Source organism: Pavona decussata, unplaced genomic scaffold, assembly GCF_977016875.1.
Source record: "Pavona decussata unplaced genomic scaffold, jaPavDecu1.1 SCAFFOLD_21, whole genome shotgun sequence".
Classification (NCBI taxonomy): domain Eukaryota; kingdom Metazoa; phylum Cnidaria; class Anthozoa; order Scleractinia; family Agariciidae; genus Pavona; species Pavona decussata.
Genome location: NW_028145444.1, coordinates 5,092,249 through 5,112,350, shown reverse-complemented (window position 1 = coordinate 5,112,350; position 20,102 = coordinate 5,092,249). Strand labels below are relative to the sequence as shown.

Sequence of the window (20,102 nt, the reverse complement as noted above, 5' to 3'; positions counted from 1 at the left end):
CAAATCATCACATGAGCTGTAGACGTTCTCGGAAATGTTTGTGTGCTCTTGGGAATCCACTTTACAAAATACTACAGATTGAATGTGAATTTTACCTTGAGCTTTATGTTAAATTGGTCGATTTATCATATTTCAAATAGTTTTGGCGAAATTTTCGAAAACCGTACTCAGTTAAATAGAGTATAGAAATTGTGCTTTTAGTGCTGTTTAGTGACTCGCAGTTTACTTGGATCGGTCGCCTTCACGTACCTTCACTGGAGGTGAAAATTGAGCAAATTCGCTTTTCAGGCATGAACACATGTCTGTCTGAATAAATTTTTCAATTAAGAAAGCTTATTGTCTGTTTATCTGTGTGTCTTGATTCATGGAATTTCTTCACCATGTGATCTTATGTAAACCATGGGAGAGCCAAACCATACGTATCACTGTCCCCTGTGTATTAAAGTGTAAACAAACCGAAATCCTCCAGTGCATACCAAATTTGCCCATATGACAACACGATCAAATTACGCTGCACAATTCTGGCACTGACAGAGCTGTTCATTTACCCCCCTGAATTTTATACAGCATTGCTTTTTAACTACAATATTCTACAAAAATGAAGCAGTAGCCACATGCAGTCATAGACTGCCTTTTATTTATCGTTGAATTTGCGAAGCGAGCAAGCTTCGAAATATGACACCTTGTCTTTATGTTTATGTCATTCAATTTTGTCAAAGCGAGGTTAACACGTTCTATTATAGTCCTGTCATCATTCACGTTTTCATATTACGCAAATTTTGTGCTGCGGGCTGTCGCTTTTACTTTACCGTTTCTTTTGTTGTGCGAGACAATGCCACATAAAGCAAAGGTATGGCAATGAATAACAAAGGCAGGACATACGCGTATGACAACGTACACATATGCGTACGACAACATACCCATACGCGTATTACATGTACTTGCGTATGGTACATACATGCGATGTTTGCTTATCTTTGAGCTGCACTGTAGGCAAAGTCTAAACAACTTCACTATTTACCAAAGTTAAATAACTTGAATTCAGTAAACTCTCTGGTGTAAACATGACATAACTGATACCTAAAAAAAAGTTATAATTGTAGCAATAATAACTATTCTGTTTCTTCTCACTCATGAAAAGAGATCCTCCAAAATACCAAAACACATGGTGTATTGTTGCAACACTACTCAAGAGAAGAAAACCAAATAATCTTTCAAGAAGCAAGAAAGGTGCAATTCTCACAATAAAAATTATTAAGAGATTTTCTCTCAGGAGCACAACTGCAAACAAACTGGCACAATGACTTGCACATACCTTCTCCAGCATCACCTTGTTCCAGCCATTGCTTCCAACATCAGTTAATCACACCCCATAAACGTACCTTTTCAACAAACATAAACGTTAATATATTTTACTCATTCAGTTTTACAATAAAATGCCACAGAGAGAAAAGATAAAGATAAATCTAAACCAAGCCAACACATGCATGTACAGCTTTAATCTAATTTGTAAAAAAATTGAGCATTAGATAATGAAATTCCAGAGTTTCCATTGGTCTAGCAGTCATGAGATATCAGCCATTGCATTGTCTCCTTGTTTTAGCTGAAAAATGAAATCATGAAGATCTGAAAAATTTCTTCATTGTTTCTAATAAAAAAACTGCACATAGTCCACTTGCACTTGTTTGATATGGAATGATGTGGTGTACTGGGCACAAGTATAACGACACGTTTACCTCCAGGAATGTAAGTAAGCGAGAGGGAGTTGAAATAGAAAGCATAATGGCGGACCTTAGTGTGTCTCAGTGACTTTGTGTCTGACTTAGTGTTAACCTACAGCCCTTAAAACACAACATTGGCGACAAGGATGACAAAGGAAAGAGCTCTACTGCTGCTGGATCTATAGGGATCGTCACAAGTTGCAAACAATTGGCAAAAGTGGAAAGAGGCATTCAAGTATTATGCCGAAGGGAAAGGTTTGGAAATCACACGAAAATAGACTTCGTAGCTTCTGTACTTCGCTGGAATGGAAGTCCAGGATATTTTTGAAGATCTTGTACAACCCGATCCTATGAGCAATGAAGATCCGTATGCTGTTTGTTAGTGGTGGGCCGATGATCGATTATAATCGAAAGTTGATCGAAAAGTTCCAGCGACGCGACAATCGATTATGCTTTTTTCATAATCATTGTTGGGGACAAATAAAAATATTAAAATCAATAAAAATGTACGTTTAATATCTTGGTGTCAGTTGTCTTTTTTCGTGGACTCCTAACTTCTCAGACATAAAAGCAGATATAATCTAAGATTGAATATGTTTACCTGTGCGTACCCTGCATACTGTGTTGTTGTCACTTCAAATACACCACACTTATTTAAAAGATGTGGCATGCTAAGCTGCTTTGTATTTCGTAAACAACTGAACCAAAACATAAATTACAAGCTCACTTTTTCGCGTTTGTAGTATCACTACTATCACTAGCAAATGAAAGGTATTTAGAAACAACATTGCAGCGAAATGTCGCCTCTCTCAAACCTGCCTCGCGTACATGTTGCTGACGAGTCCAACATGGTGGCTGAAATGGCCAAGTTGGAGAACTGTCGTTATCCTGGAAACGCCAGGTCAAAAGTGTGGGAATATTTTGGTTTTTATCAAGTGAAGGAAGGGCCGAAAAACAAAGGAGAACTTGGATATGACGAAGGTAATATGTACATGTACATGTAGGCTTTGCAGAAAGCAATACGCCAACAAAGGTTTGTGGCACGTGTGTTTTGTTGATTTCCTGTCAGTCTCACTTGAACTGCTGCAATGTAATCTTCAACTTAATAACATGCACAGTCTGAGTTTACTAAGCTTACAACACGTTTAAACGCTATATTTAAAGTAGAAGTCAAAATGATTACTAATAAGTAGTGATAACATTAAAAACAGTTCAAAAACTTTAAGCTATCACTTTGACTTCTATGTAGGTGAAAAATTAATGGAATGCTTATTGGTAGATTTTTGCGATTTTAATCGATGATCGATCGGGCGGGCAATCCGATTATTTCCAATGATCGATTGTGAAATCTCAACCGATTCACACCACTACTGTTTGTATCAGGAAACTGGATAACCATTTTCGTACCGAAGAGAATGTGCCATTCAAACCCCATGTATTCCCTCATTTGGCGTCAACTGAAGGATGAGTTCGTTGTGCATCTTCACCAACAAGCTAGGCATTGCAATTTTAGTACTTTGCTGGATGATAATTTGAGGGACCAGTTGATTGAAAAGTTGAACGTCCAAAAGCTAAAGAAGAAGTTGTTGGAAACGAAAAATACAGTACCACTTCAGCAGACGTGTTGGAGAAAGCAAGAGCTTCCAAAGCAGCTGGACAACAAATGAAGTACTTTGCAGGGGGAGGCAACATCAACATCATATGAAAAAAAGGAGTGAAGACAGCGGATCACAGTGAGAAAATTTGTTACAGCTGTGGGAAAAGTGGACATTTTCCACGCAATTTGTGCTCTCCAGCAAAAGGGAGAAAATGTGCTAACTGCTCCAGGTATGGCCAATTTGCAGCGTTGTGCAGAGGCGACGTTGGACCTTCATCTATAAGAGATAGAAAAAGTCATCCAAAGGAAACCAGCAACAATAGTAGAAGGTCTGCCTACCAGACACATCATGTTGGAGGCTGTTAAGAGGAAAAGATAACAAACTATGCTGTCTTCTCTTGTCAATTATTTATACACCATGTTTACAGGTCTTAGACCACTAAAGGTTCCAGTTTGTGATCAGGCTTTCTCTTGCAGTGTAACAAAAGAGGGAGAAACAACACCTGACTCAATAATTTTATTGTGTAGTCCCAAAGGATATACTAAGCTATCTTTCAGTCACATGTAGTCTGTTTACAGCAATGCTATCTCATGGCATGAGCTAATAATAATTAAATGGCAGTCACACAACAGTCAACTCTCTTTTGAGTGACCTCTCATGGTACAAAACAAACGTTCTCACTTACAGGAGAAGCTTACTTGCTGGAAAAATCAATAAAATTAACCAAAATCTAATCAAAGAACTAACTGACTAACAACAGTGCAGGTCAGATATGAGCGAGCAGCAAACACATAAAATGCACTCATGTTTTCTGCGTATGTAAAGTTGAAAAAATTATCAGCGGGAAGTGGCTTTTTTGTGTATACCCATTTCAAAATATGTATATTGACATGTGCACCTTAGAAAGATGTTCCCTTTTGTTGCTCAGTCAAAGAACTTTGCTTTGCACTGTGACATAAAAAGTTATACAATATATGCCCAAATCGCCACTCACACTAAATTCCCGTCATCAAAGAAATAATTCCTATGGATCACACTTTCCAAAACCTGGTACAAACACGAACAAGTACATGTGTAGCACTAAAAGATTATAGCAGATGTTGTTCCAAAATCAAACATGCTTCAAGTGCCCTTGTACATGTATGTAGAGTTTTTCTCTATATTGAGTTTAGCACCAATGTAAACAACCATAAACAAAAAGCTAGACCCATTTGCTCAGCTGCCAAAGAAATTCAGATCATCAGAATTTTCCTCAGCTAATGCTTACACTGTAAGTTGGATTCAGCTACTTGCTAAATAAGTTGCAATTACTCTTGTTAAAGTTGTAAATTAAGGACTATCATCCGCTGTCAACAAGCATGTGTGCAGTTTTCTAACACCACTAGCTAAACAATGAATATTTGCCTCCTATTCAGTTGAAAGTGTTTTACTTTTATCAGTTGTTTATAATCACAAGTGTAAACAATAGCAGTTTCAAAAAGTAACAACACTGCAAAATCCAGAAAATACCGTTCATTTTCCAGAATCCAAAAGAAAAAATCTGTTGTATGTTTGTTATATACAATGCAGCACGTGATATCCAGTGTTTCACAAAGCTACAAATAAAGTTGGCTGGGTCTCGAGTCCCAGAGGGCATATACCGGTAAGGGGTTTGCAATGGAGGACGTCTGCCTTACAGGGACATTTCAGACTTAAAAACCACACATTCCCGCACTTGAAATTTTTATTAGGGCTAACACTCTCATATTCTGCAATGTATAAGTCATCCCTGGTTTTTCACCCTTGAAATTAAGATTTTCCCGATTTAAGGTACATACCCTGAGCAAAAAAAATTGAAAATTTTTAAAATTAAATTAATTATTATTATTTTTTTTAACAGCTTTATTGACCATCACACATGTTAAATACAGTAAATTAAACAGCCAGAAAGAAATGAAAAATATGTGCAAAGTGATTTTAAGTGATAAGGTCAAAAGGGCAGGTGCGAACGGGACGCGAGGACCAATGGGAGGCACCTTCCATGATACAAATAATAATTAAAACACGATCACCCAAAAGACGCCAAATTTAAAAGACGCTAAAAAACTAGGGATGGCAGGGACAGGATCGTACAATTGACCAGGTACAGGGATAGAAGGTGTCAAAGTGATTCTGCAAAAAGTGAAACATGTGCTCAGTAACAAAGTCGCGGAAGGAAGCAGTAGTTGAAAAACTGGTAGGGGGTGTAGAGCACCTCTCAGACTAGAAAACCAAATACATGTAGACCAATTTTGATTAAAATTCTAGCTTGGCTATGAGGCTTTGGGGAATAAAACAAAAGAAATTAAAAGGGCACTGTCACAGCAATTTTGCTGGTTTCTTAGTCAAAACTGCTCTAACATTTGACAAAGAACCTGTTTTGTAACATGAAATTGCTCTTACAACATTGGGAAGAAAATATTTAGGTTTTTCTCGTAGGAAGAACAAATCATAATCAGTTTTTAGCGACCTCTCTAAAATACACAGGAAGAACTTGAAAAAATTGGAAAATTGGCCAATTTTTTCAAGTTGCAATCCACTTCCATCCTAGCCATCTGCAGCCAAACATAATTAAAAGTAGTTTCTGTGTACTAGTAGGGTTATTTTTAACAAAACTCTACCATTATTTTACAGATTCCACTGAAACCTTGTTTCGTTTGTTGGTGTTCCTTGCAACAAAGGAACACCAACAAACGAAAGAAGCTGAAGAAACGAACAACCAAAAAACAAGAGCACTGGTAACTAAATAAAAGCATGTGCCCAAGTAGAGTGTACGCACGTTGATCGAAAGTGTTTTTTGTTTTTAACACAAGATGATTATTCATGCAGTTTATTTTTGCATTTTCTGACATCACAACATGTAAAATAAAAAAAAATAATTATAATTTGTAGTACGTGGGTTTTATACGGAAATGCTCACCTGCGCATAACAATAATACAATGAATCCTGATGGAAACTATCATTTATCAGCAGAGTCAAATGATGCAGTAATTAGTTACGGTCACAAAGCAATGCCCCTGGATTTTACGCAAAAACCTTCATGTTTAAATTGTATAAAATGACAATGTTAAGGCCGCGGTGGATACGTTGACCATGAATATATTCATTAGGCAAAATATTGGCAGGGGTACCACTTTTAAAATCCTAAAATCACGAGCAGTTCAAAGCCGATTTCGCCAAAACTAAGCAGACGTATTGGAGAATGATCAAAGTGCACTATGATCGTTTTATAATGTGTAGATGGCGTCTTAGGGCAATACAGAAAGTAACTTAAATTAAATTTGTTAAAAACGTGATTTTGTGTCCAGGTTTTCTCCTCCACGAAGACGCAGAGAAATTTGATTTTACCACTGAGTGATCTATTACAACATCTATTGTGTCATACCATAGCCGGATTTTTTAACTTCAAGCTTCTTAAGAAATATTTGCCCTTAAAGGCGCAAAATCTATCATGCTAAAATTCAAAGGCTTCAATCTTACCTTCTAAGGCTTATTTTAAAATTCGGCCCATGATATGACAATCTACAATATGCCTAGTTTATCATCTTGCCGTGTCAACTCGTGAAATTGTCTGTCCGCGCTATATTCTTGGACACAAAAGTGCTCTGTTTTACGCTTCCGAAGGCTTTCCGAGCAAACACGAGGGAGCTGATTAATTCAAACCTGGATTATGGTAATTTTGGTAAAATCTTACTGCACAGGCCATAGATAAGTGCACGCAGAAATCAACAATACTTTGAAATTCACTGCATATATATTAAAACGCACGGCCTTGCGGCATTTTGCAAGTAGTAGCTGGCGACATGCAGTAAGGATTTTTTGATCAGCTCAATTTTATTACTACCAGTGGTAATTACAAAAACTCATTTTTGTGTCAAATAATGGCAACGATATTTCAACCTATCGTACGTGCACAAAAAGTTCGTGCTACGCGAAATAAATCACGTGCGATTATTGAGGCAGAACAGAATATTTTTAGAGACATTTTCATGAATATTTCGCTTTTTGTCGGTTTTAGTCTTTTGACTTCGTGCATATTATTTAAATAAATACATTCTGATAAGAATCCTGTCCACCGCGGCCTTAAACACATACATGTAGTTTGTAACGGAAAGGTAAGTTTCAAGTTCTTCTGAAAGCAAGACATTGTATTTAATTCAGTGTTGCTCTATTTACTTATTAAATGTCACTTTGATACCAGCTGAAAAGTTTGTTGTGTATATTTTACCACTGGAGTTTGTTATTATGCTAATGAAGTCTAATTTTTTGGATCAAATAGTAATGCACCAGTCAATGTAAACCCCCGCACCCCCCGGCCAGGACACAGCGGGGCATTTGTGGGGAATTTTCTGTTATTTGACGAGCGAAAGGGCCGCAGGTATCGGGGACTTTGACCTCTTTTGCACGTCATCCAAGAACAGCGGGGGAGTGGACCGGGGTATTTTCCACCGAGGTGGACTAGGCCAAGAATCGCTAGTCCGGCAAGATGGCGGCTTTTGGCCATGAAAAGAAGGTAAGAGTCGTTTTATGTTAATCACCTTATATCTTTGGCTGAGTATACCATCCGTCCTTAAGGTCGTTGTATAATGCTAAGAACACATAAATATAATTTATTTTTTGGTGAACAAAAATCTTTTGTCACAGTTTTTACTCGTAATTTATTCTGAGAATCACTTGACCAATTAAGCATGTCATCAGGTGTTTATATTCTCGTCTTAGGCATATTTAAAACAATATTTTGTACGTGGATAGGTCTGTACACGGATAGGTCTGAATTAAAGTCTTGCATTGTTTGTGATAGTGCTACAAAACTGTTGTTCATTGGTGTAAATTTCACAAACATTTTATACCATTTGAAAAGCATTGTATGCGGTGACGTGTGTTACTTGACAAATAAAGTTTAAACCATTTACATTAGCCTGTCTTCCACTCAGGCGTTAGCTTCAATTAGACAAAAAATCTGACCTTGGGCTGCAGGGCATTTTGCAACTTTAGAAGTGAGCGCTTGTCAAATGCCCCGCTATGTCCCAGCCGGGGGGGGGGGGGGGGGAGGGGTTTACATTGACTGGTGCATAACCCTCAAGTTTTGGCCAGTCTATAAGTCGAGGTTGATTTTTTGGACTGATTTTCAGGGCATCAGGGATTAACATATGGTGGCAGTTGTCCAGTCCCCTGGCGAGTTAAAATAATTGACCTGGTCCACTAAAATGTGAGGTTTGATGACCTTCTGGGTGAGTACCAATGAAGGCTCATTACTGGCCTAAAGTGTGATCTCTATTTGACCTTTTAGCTCAGATTCACCAGATGTTTTGCATACAGTGGCCTTCAATTCCATCAGGCATTGTTGATTCCTGTCGCAGTGGCAATTCAAATAAATTCCCCCCACAAAAAATATTAAGAGAAAAAAGGAGAATATGCAAGTTGATACTGGGGTTAAAGGTCGAACACATTTGCTTATTTCTGACCTGCACTGTTTTGACTTCTTAGGCCCGGTTCATACGTCGAACTTTACAAGAGCCGAACCTAATCATTTGGTTCGGCGCATGTAAAGATCGACGTATGGATCAGTTAGGATCGACAGATTTGTATTTGGGTCGACCCGACGTTCTATTCGACTGCACCAGTCGAATAGAACGGCAAAAGTTCGACTTTGATTCAGACGTCGAACTTTACATGTACGGAACCAAATGCATACATTACGTATAAATTATATAAATTATATCTATCCCAGGTATCTGCGCGTTCCATCGACTTGGCATGCGCAAAGGACTTCATTCTAAACAAGCTGCAGGAAAAGAGGAATGTGCTTGCTCTTCTTGTTTCGAAACAACTAAATATACTTGTCTGAGATGCGAAAGATTAAAAAAATAAAAAGAATCTATTCTTGATGTGCACACGCACTTCAAACCGACAGAAACTTTCCAATACACGCTATATCAAAGGCGAAGCCTCAAGACTTCTTAGAACAAAATCTTGAAAACAACATTTGAAGAAAACATTACTATATTCAAACAGAGATTACGCTACCGGGAGGTTACCTCGATAACCTTGTCGATAAAACTCTTTCAGAAGTCAATTTCCGCGAAAGAATGTCGGCACTACAAAACAAACAAAAAACGCGCAAAAACATTTTGCCTAACCTAAAGAAATTCAGATGAGTAAATGGCACATCTTCAAAGACCCTTCGTACAGAAAAGGGAGATCTTTGAAAGACGTATCGTAAGATAAAATTAGCTTTGAAGGTCATATTTTTCCTATCCCGACCGGTAGGAGCCGTGTTTCGCCTGTCTTCATTATTTTTCCAAACAAGCTCTTCCATGTCAGAATTCATCTTTCCCGCCATTTTGAATCTTGTTGAGTAAAAACAACAGCCGCTGACCACGAAAATTTATTTTCTCACTTTAGATTTAATTAAGTTCGACTTCAGTTAGGTTCGACGTCTGAATCAACTGCCGAACTTAATTATTTGGGTCGACCTTAATAGGTATTAGGTTCGGCTCATGTAAAGTTCGACGTATGAACCGGGCCTTAAATAACAACCTGAAATGTTCTACAGTGGAACTTTATGTGGGTGATAAAGTGGTAACCCTTGACAAGGTCCACATTTACAAATCTTCCTTCTCTGCAAGATGGTATCTTTTCGAGAGTGGATAAGTTATCAAACTTTAGTGGGCGATAATGAAAGAGCAAACAAGCAGACTGGGACTCGCTGCGGAATATTCAGCAAGTGCGCTAGTGTCAGATCGAACGAAATCGCGATATACCGCCAAAAAAATTAGTAATAAATTAAGTCACTAAAGAAACCCGCGTCAAAAAAAACTATTTTAAAAACGTTAATTGCCATTTTTAGCGAGACCCGGCAATGTATTATTTACCTTGTGTCTTTCACTGCAGTCTGCAAAGCACACGCCAGCTTTCACCGGTGACACCACCATTATTTAGTCTTTATTTCCCGCTTCTCAAATCTCCGTTCTTTTCCAGCAAAGTCCACGGCCTTGAAACAAACCAGAGAAAACGAGTTTCGTTACGACGTTTACACTGCATTAGAAAGAACGATCTAAATCAGGGGGCAAACGTTGGAAACCTTACTAAATTCAACAAGCTAGCAATTCACTGAATCCAGCCCTTCTTGCACCACATGCCTGCTCCGTTGCGAAAAGCTCTGTCATTCGTAACTTAGTCCACAAGGTGACTGAGGAGTAATTAAATGAATTGCGACAATTTTGATTGAAAAAATGAGGGCTTCATACCTGAAAGAAACGAATTCTTGGAGTCCACATCCTTCCCACCGCCTCCAAGTCGCGCTCACACATGTGCCGAGATGTGTGAGGATGCAGGATGAGATGAGATGTTACAAAATAAGTCAGCGGTCTACAATCACTGCATGTAACGCCGTCCTCCATGATGTCCTCCATGTAACGCTCCATCTGATCCCTCCAAGAAGATCCTATAATTTCCTTTGCATGTCAAACTGATAAGAGAAGAAGGGAATATTTATTTTGTTTTCCTCAATAACCGTGCCATGGAAGCACTGCACGGAAGGTACGACATGACATCTCGTGAGTATGTGAGGGTGGAGGGGGAGGGGAAGGGGGTGTTCTCAAGCAAATAATTAGCTATCGCAGCCGTCTAATATGATTCGTCACGCTCTAGGTCCATAAGTTTTCCAACCCTATCACGGTAGGGTCCACACTCCGGAAATAAACTGTCATAACAAGAACAAATAACATCTCTGAAAATTGAAGCGCAGAAATAACTCACGTACAAAGGTGGCGAGTTCAAGGTGGGGGTACACCTGAATTTGGATGGAATTTTCAGAGGTTTAAGGAAGGGATAGAAGAAAGAAAATGATTTTTGGAACATGAACGGATTTAGTTTAATATAGTAATACCTACCCGCCTCGACTAGCTTTAGTTATTTGCGGGTAGGTATATACCTAACTTGTAACTCTCTGTTTTTCAATAAAGTGTTGTTTTGTTGTTGTTACTAACTTGTATGTAAATGTCAAGTAAGCTATTTTTCAACCTGACGACGACAGCTATTCCTAAGGTAAGGTCGAATATCAACTTATTCTTGAATTGAGTTAATAATCTGATCAATCGGAGTTAAAACGAAAGCGCTATTGAAAAGGGGGTTTCTTAGAAAAGCCAGGTAGTGTCAAACAAGGCTATAGCTTGAGATTGATCATCATCATCATCATCATCATCATTATTATTATTATCATTATCATCATTATCATCATCATCATCACCATCATCATCTTTATTATTATTATTATTATTATTATTATTATTATTATTATTATTATTATTATTACTATTATTATTATTATTATTAAAAGAAATGATTTAGAAATACATGAAACAAGAAATACGAGTGATAGGAACCGACGTTTCGGTGCATCTTGCGCCATTATCAAGGTTACATAATTAATGATAAAAAGCGGTTTGTGAAAAGGCTAAGTTGAAGCGAATTTGCATAACATAGTGGCAAGCTAAATTACTTAAATACTTGTTAGCACGAAGAGAATCGGACTGCACGTTCAATGTTGGTTTTGAGCTCTTGAATATACATCATTTCATTAACAAGGCAGTCAAATTTGTTCATGCATTTCTTGATTACATTGAAGCGTGCTAAGAAATTGTTCGGAACAGCAGTGTTATGTTCTTTGTAGTAATGCTTGCAGATTGATGACGCCTTTTGACGGTGTCCCTCAACGCGCGTGTGAAGGTGGCCCTTTGTATACCCAACATAACCTGCATCACACAGGTCACACTTGAATAAATAAACAACACATTGCTGGGTTACAATGTTGGGCTTGGGCTCACGCAGGCTTAGATCTTGATTAAGCTTACGGCTATTAAACACGGGTTGAATGGTCTTTCCCACCTTGCTGCTAAGATCTTTAAGTTGCCGTTTGACAGACACTGCAGCATCCTGATCTTTATAGGGGATAGCTATCCGGATGACGTCATCGGTATGCTGTTTAGACTGGTCCGCTGCGACTCTCGAGGTGATAAACTTGTTGATGACGGAATCAATAACTCTCGGGACACGAAAACTTTCAATCTTAAACCTGATATTGACGTAACAATAGACGGAATTTTTAGTGTTGTCACCACCAAGTGGTATTAAAAAGGATATTATTCAAAATCCACATGCACCAAAAAAGTCACCAATAATTCCTCATATGCTCCTCACCCAGGTCATGGCTTTTCCTGAAGTAAAAAACACCTAAAAAAGGTTTGCAGTAAGAATTGAGTGTACAAACCGATCACTTCGTTTCCCACAATTTCAGGTTATGTTCTTTTACAGTCTTCCAGTCCTATGGTCCAAAAAGAAAGTTATCCGACAAAATGCAAAAATATAGATAACCTTGATAAGCACAATCCACTTTTATTCCTTCTAGCAACTCATCTAATTATTTGCTTGCCTTTTGAGAAGAGATGTTAACAAAATTCGGAAAGGCATCGTGATCATGCTAATTAGGATTCATTTATGCGGCGTGTCCAAAAGTTTTGTATATTTTTGCATACTTAATAAAGGCAATGGTTATGAAGCCTGACAAATGTCTTTGTTAAATGTTTTTGTCAGCATTTTTGGCTATGACCGTGCACAACCCACAATTGATTTTTTAAAAAAAAAAAGCCGTGTTGGAGCAATAATTGACCAATAGAAAAGTTCCTGTTAAGATATTCAACTGTAGTGTGAACATAAAACAAAGGATTGTGCAAGGTCGCGGCCCTTCCGATGTTAATTGCAGCACCATTGTTTTCATGGCAAGGTTTCATAACCAATCCCTCAGTTAACTATGGTTTTTCATTGATACAATGGTAGCATTTCATTTTTGATCACACTGATTCGCTTCATTTTCAAGTATTCTATGTTGACAAAAAATGAGTAGACTTACCCACAAGTGCAGTTCAGGATTTGTTTTTCTTGAGAGGGAGGACGCCATTAACTGGAGAAGATAAGAGAAGTGCGAGAAAAACCAAATTGCCTTTGTTACTTTATCTCCATAAATAAGTTTGCCTGACGGTATGCGGAAAAGGTTATGTAATCTTGTTGATTACGCCATTCAAGTGCTTGATCATCAATCACTTGTTTCCATTATCATTACATTTTCTCCTAGAAAATAATAAGTGCGAAGTTTATTTCAAAGGCTTTCATTAAAAAAAAAACAAACATTTCCCACAAATACAATTCAAATTGTCTAATATCGCCAATTGCGGGCCTATGTGTTACGTCCGAAGATTGGTGATACTATCGAACTCCCGCTTCACCCGTATCACGTTTTGAAAGCTTTCTGTTTATCACAATTTTCCTTTTTACGATAAAAAAAAGTGAAATATACTTAAGTTACATTAGGAATCTGACCATTTAATTGGTCAGAATGAAAGCTCGAGATTTTAAGGTTGAAACGATTAAAAATTATTGCCTATCGATGACATGAGAGCAACACTTCTAAGTTTTGTTCTTGTTATATATATTTTTTCGCATGTCCTCTGTTATTGTCACAAATATGCTAATTCAACAGCTTGTAATTTTCACCTCCTTGTGTTTTCGGAACTCCAACTCCAATTAGAAAGATTCCAAAAAGCGTTGTGTGAAAGGTTTAAAAGCCAATTAGAACATCGGAAACGTTGTCAGACGTTCTTCGGATCTGTTGAATGAACAGCGAGTGCAGATTTTGTTCCAGTCAAGCTGCAAGGATGGTTATTCACAATAATATTATTTTTCTGCTGCCAATGCTTTTCATCTTCGTTACCGGCAAAGAGGAGTCAGATTTCGCGATGGAAGACGAAGGTTAGTACAATAACAGATAGTGATGTTATATTACGGCTTATGCATTGAACAGGGAACCAATGAAATTTCTGACAACTGCAATATCCTATCGATTATTATCTTACAGCTTGGGAGGATTATTCTCCAGTATGGTGTTCCAAGTCAACTACGGAGTTCTTGTCTGACAAGGTGAAATCGTCCAAGGACTGCGTCGATATGTGTCTTAAGGAGGATCCTGCATGCAAAGCAGTGGAGTGGTGGGCAAGCGGTCAACAAGAATGCTTCGAATGTTTTAAGCCATCCCTGAGGGCAAAATACACTGATACAGACGACGAGAGCTATCCACCCCATGTGCTTGTCAGGCCAAGTAAAGCTACTCCGACAAGAGCTTCTGGTAAGTTAAATTTCCCGGCCCGAGATTCAAGAAAACTCCACAATTCTGCTTCGTAAATATTGACGGCAAACTACGCTTTATGAACACACAGCTGAAAAGCTTTCATTTGACTGGTCAAAACGTTCGAGTTTACTCGTGAACATTTAAAATAAATAACCAGTGAATTGACCTAAAAAGTTAAGAAAAACGAAAAATTTACAAACTATAGATATAAAACATCCCTTCCATTAGAAGAGTAACAACCTAGGGTTTCCTTCACAGACTCGAAAGCTACAACCGCGTCGAAGAGCATAAAAAAAAAAAAAAAACACCACAGGAAAGTACAGGCCCAGTACAGGTCACTTCCTTCCATTTGAATGGTCGCAACTTGCCTACTTGTCACTTTATCCACAGAGTAGAGAGTAAGACTTGTCTTTTACAGTGTAACAAACTCCAGCACATTTAAGTATTCATCAGTGGTATTCATTTGAATTGTTACAATGTAGGATTTGATTCACAGACTTGAAAGTTGAGTTTTGAGGCTTAAGGACGGTGCCTACTAATACAGAAGTACTTCTGCGAAGTTTATGACTATGCGGGAAAAATAAATTTTAGTAAGGGCTATTGGAATCCAAAAAGAAAACTGGAGGTAACACGCATTTTTCAGAGATATTTAAGCAACAATTAAATTACAAAACAAATAAAGCAGTAAAATATAAGGCAATTTTTTTTCTGTATTGAAGCTTTATTATCTCTGAAAAATGGTTATCCCCAATTTTCTTTCTGGATACCAAGAGCACTTGCTAAGTTCTTCTTTCTCCGTATAGTTTTAAACTGCGCAAAAATATCCCTGTATTAGTAGACACAACCCATCAGAAACCCGAATATCTCGAGATTAGCACAACGTATGCGCAGTAACAAAAGTAGGCACCGTCGTCAAAGTGTGAATTGAGGTGTTGCTGGAGCCATGACAATAAATTTTTCAGAGCGTCGTGAACACTATTTTTGAAAAAAAAAAAAAAAAAAAAACGTTTAAACTGTGGCCTAATTGTATCGATGTTCTTTTCTACCGTAAAGAGTGTCATTTAAGTTAGTTCCAAGACGTCTTGTATCGAAAGCAAAACAAGTAAAGTAGAGAAAGAGAGAACAATATTCAACTATGAAATTGTCTTTGGTATTGTTATTAAAATTATGCGAACTGTTGATGGTATTCAGTGAGCAATCTTTATTGCTCCACACAGAGAACTTTACGTAAAATGTACATTACAAGTTTTACTGATATTACAACAAACTATTGACGCCTAAGCAGTTGAAACATGTTAAGCTTATTTTTTGAATGGACTATTTCTTGCAGCTCCTAAGAGCTGTGAGCCCAATCCTTGTAAAAATGGCGCAACTTGTTCAAGAGCTGGCAATCTTAACGGATACGAATGTTCCTGCGCATCCGGCTACAGTGGAATCAACTGCGAAAGCGGTACGAATTTTCATTGCAAACTTACAGTAATACTTCTGATAGTTTTTAGTAAGTTGAGGTCTCTTTAAGACGCGGACGAAAGTTTGCAATTGTGTTAGGATATTGGGCATGACGTAATACGCCAAAAGCACTGCCAAAAGTGTTGGTAATGTTTACCAATAAGAGTAACGTGAACCATTGAACCATAAATTAATCAATTAGAGCTTTATTTAATCTCGGAACCAATTCATATATACAAAAAAGATTTGTTCTTCCACCGAGGAGTGTATTCTATCTAAAATCCTACCATGAATAAAATAATACTAAAAATTATGGGCCTCCCGCGTGGCAAGCGAGAATCCTACCACTGAACCACGAGTGCCTTGCGTACACAAATTATGGACAAGAGAAGATGACTCTCTTAGTCATCGATTTGTATCAGTCGGGTTTGAAATAACCGCGCCCCGGGCGCAAACAATAATATTTTATGGCATGTTGTTAGAGATTTATTGACTAAAGAGATCATTTTACCACTGGTTTACTTTTAAGATCTCAACGAGTGTGCGAAAGAAAATGGCGGCTGTTCCCACAAGTGCGTGAACACACCCGGAAGCTATGTTTGTTCTTGCCCAGACCCTGAGCTGAACTTGGCGTCAGATCGTCATACATGCGTTGGTAAGAAAACTTTGATTTCATTACAGCTTTACTTGGTGTCGAGGCCGGCGAACTGTGAAGAATTTTATGGCGGTGTTTAAGGTCGCGTTCCATTGATCGTATTCCGGAATAAGAATAAGCGGAATAGGTGTTAGATTTCTCTTCATAGGTACCTTTGGGAAGACGTTTCTACAACCTTTCGGTGATACACGAAAATTTAAGAGCCATTTTCTATTCCAGTAACTCCAAAAACCTCTTACGACGGATTTATAGTAATCATTGCATGTATTCTTATTCCGGAATAGGGTCAACGAACGCACCCTTAAGGAAAAAAGTAAAATGTACAGAGATTGTTTAAATTATACAAACTAAACTTTTCGTTTACTTTGGGGACACTTTAATGTATCTTTTTTATGGAATATTTGAGATTATGATCTAAGACGTTGTTCTTAACAAGAGATGTTAATCTTGATCGATTTGGAACGAAATTCTCTCAATAGTCTAAAAGAAATTAAATATATGTAGTAAACAAAAGTAAAGAGAATATACTGGTGGATATCATTCTTAACGCAGAAATGTTAGTCATTCCTCTTCGTGTAATCGTAAATAATAATAATGTAAGAAATTTATTTTGTCTTGCAGCATCTGGTGTTTCTGTGGAATGCCGGCAAAACGACATGTCAATCACTCTGCCCAAATCTCTACTCCTCGGTTTGAACCGTGAACACGTCACTCTTCGAGATGTCAACTGCGTTGCCACGGAAACAGAAACCCATTACTCTCTGACGACTGCACTGACCGGCTGTGGTACGACCGCCATACACAGGAAAGGCGCTATAGTCTACAGTAATACAGTCTTAGAAATCCCAGTGGCAGACGATGCTATTATTACGAGAGTTCGTGAGATCAAGATACCCTTCAAATGTTACTACAAGAACTCGGGTGACGCAACTGCTGTTGGAATCGAACCTGATACCAGGAAACTGGTTTTTGATGAAGATGGGAAAGGAAACTTTACAGTCGCCTTGGACATATTTCGCGATGACCAGTAAGTTCCTCCTGTATTTTGAATTTCTACTTAATTAATTTCTCATTTGTTCTCAATTTGGCATGGAATTTTTCCTTCTTTATCCAGGGGAATGGAATCATCAACATAGCGGGCTTTACTTGGAATCCGCGGCCGAAAGAGGCAAATTTTTCTGCCCTGTAGTATTTTCAAAGGTTGCAAAAACAGACTATGCCAGTTTTAAGGGTGGCAATTAAGTCCAAGAATTAGAAAGAGTAGAAAAAAAAGAACAGCAGAATTTTCTACAAGAAATTATAACGCAAGATTAAACTTGCCGCCAATTAAGTACAGGTTCTTTCCGTCTTTGAAGTATAAGAGAGGGGTTTAAGTTGTTTTTATGTAGGAGTACCATTTTGGTTAAAGTTTGTATATGAGACAGCGAAGGGCTTAACGTTCGGGCGGAGTCTTCCCGCACTTTTAGTATACGTTATTGAGTGCCCCCTCTCCTCCGTTCCAAAGACTGTTGTTTACTAACAACCCGTTGAAAAAAAATTGAAAGTCCCACACTTTATAGATAAAATCAACACCAGAAACGAACTTAAATAAAAATGATTAAATTTCTCACGTTGAGGTTTTTAAATATTTTTCACTTTACTTGAATCAAAATCAAATAAAAAGTAGTTGGAAAGCTTACCGTTCATATTTTTTTCCAATCGAAGCAATGTTCTCATTTGAGTTTGGATTTTTATTGGTTATCAGGTTTGCGTCAGCTTATACTTCAAGTGACTACCCTGTTGAAGTCAAATTGAGGCAGAATCTGAATTTCCAAGCTTCCGTGAAATCCAAGGACAAGACTCTGTCCGTCTTGGCAGAGAATTGTTATGCTACACCCTCCAAGGACAGAACTGATGGCACTAAGTATTATCTCATCAGAAACGGGTTAGTTCTAATGTTAAATTTCTTGGTTTATATTTCCATAGACATGGAGCGAACGCTAAATACCTTATCAAATTAACGCCGGAATTTATATCTCAATTTGTTTCATTTTACTCACTGAATTGTGAATGCTTAATAAAAGTAATATTACAGCAAACGAACTTAAACTGCCTAGTTAGCTGATTCAGTTTACCAAAAGTATGACAATCAATAAAGTTATTATCTTTCTTAATATACGAATATAACCCTAGGTTTCCTTTCTTTTAACTTTTGTGTTTAACAATCGATCATCCGAAATTGTTTCGAAATTTTCAGATGTGCCGTCGATGAAACCACCATCATCCTCAAAGCACCAAGAGTAGGCGTGTCCAGATTCACGACGGAAGGCTTCAAGTTTATTGCTGATCATCCATTCGTGTTTGTCCACTGCAAAATGATGATTTGTGATGCAGAAGACACAAAATCTAGATGTGCGCAGGGCTGTGTCAAGGAATCCAGAAAGAGACGTGACATCAGCAGTGAAGATAAAATGTACCCACTGGCCCAAGGACCCTTCACACTGACCAGTGATGCAGCGGAAATGAAGTCGAAGTCGAAAATAAATACAAAAGGTAGGTAATTGTAAAATATTAATGTTGTGAACAACGTGTTCGAAGCATGTTCAAAAAATAAAAGGTTTCGTGTCTCACTTTGGCTGGCAACACTTGTTTGCTTATTCTTAAATAGTTTTCTTAGCAGATTGGGCTCTAAATCCTGAGTAGATCTAATCTCAGTAGTACTTAATTTTTTGGTTAAAAATTGAAATCTTATCTTTTTGACGTTTTGTATGACAACTAATTTTGGTAATCTGACCTCTAAGCTTTTTCCTTGAAAAACAGTTATCTAGTTTGCCTTTCCACGTAAGTCCTACTTCTGTTAAAAAAAAATATAGTTTCTACAAACAACGATAAGAATATATAAGAAAATGCGTTCGTTATCTTTGACTGTTCTTTTTTTGTCTCGGAAAAAGTTGGCCTTCAGTTGTAGGGGAAATAATAACTATATATTTCATTTTGAAAGGCCTTGACTCTAAAAGCCTCGTACAATTTTTTTTTTGCAGATATGACACTATTCGCTGTCCTTGCCATGGCAGTCTTGTCGACGCTTTCCATTATTGGAATGGTCTATTTATCTCGCAAGAGTTCTCGAAAGACCAAACCCTACACTCTGCTGTCGGGCACACCAGAGGAATAAACTGAACTATTTTCGTCGCTGAAGAACGATTAACTGTAAGAAAATTGTGTTCCGTGTGATTAAATAAATAAAGCTTAACAAATATTCTATGATATTGTGTTCTTTATTGACTCCTTGACTTGATGATCAAAGTGGGATTAAGCCAATCCAACTTCAACATTGATTCTGAATTCACTCGTTTGCAACTTGACGACGTGGATTACAATTCACTTTGTTATTCATTGATTTGATTTTGGGTCTTTTTTAAATTTTAATTGAAAAGAGGAGCCGCTTTTGATCACGATAATGCATAGCTTGCTTGATCTCCTATATCCTCGATTAAAG

General features: G+C 37.7%; 1 protein-coding gene, 1 long non-coding RNA gene and 1 pseudogene across 2 annotated transcripts; 2 read left to right on the top strand and 1 right to left on the bottom strand.

Annotated features, from left to right (window-relative positions):
• Positions 1-1,201: 1,201 nt before the first annotated feature.
• LOC146486381 (uncharacterized) lies at positions 1,202-10,664 on the bottom strand. Its single transcript, XR_014859435.1, has 3 exons — positions 10,589-10,664; positions 10,214-10,332; positions 1,202-1,382 (listed from the first exon to the last, which is right to left on the bottom strand). It is a non-coding gene; the product is annotated as an uncharacterized LOC146486381 (long non-coding RNA).
• On the top strand, positions 1,868-3,769 carry LOC146486382 (uncharacterized; annotated as a pseudogene).
• Positions 10,665-13,837: 3,173 nt separating the features above from the next.
• LOC146486380 (ZP domain-containing protein-like) lies at positions 13,838-19,867 on the top strand. The gene is made up of 8 exons (XM_085096266.1): positions 13,838-14,144; positions 14,251-14,517; positions 15,851-15,970; positions 16,499-16,624; positions 17,246-17,651; positions 18,369-18,548; positions 18,861-19,156; positions 19,645-19,867. Exons 1-8 carry the CDS (start codon positions 14,009-14,011, stop codon positions 19,776-19,778), a joined length of 1,665 nt encoding a protein of 554 aa, XP_084952392.1. The 5' UTR covers positions 13,838-14,008; the 3' UTR covers positions 19,779-19,867.
• The last annotated feature ends 235 nt before the right edge of the window (positions 19,868-20,102 follow it).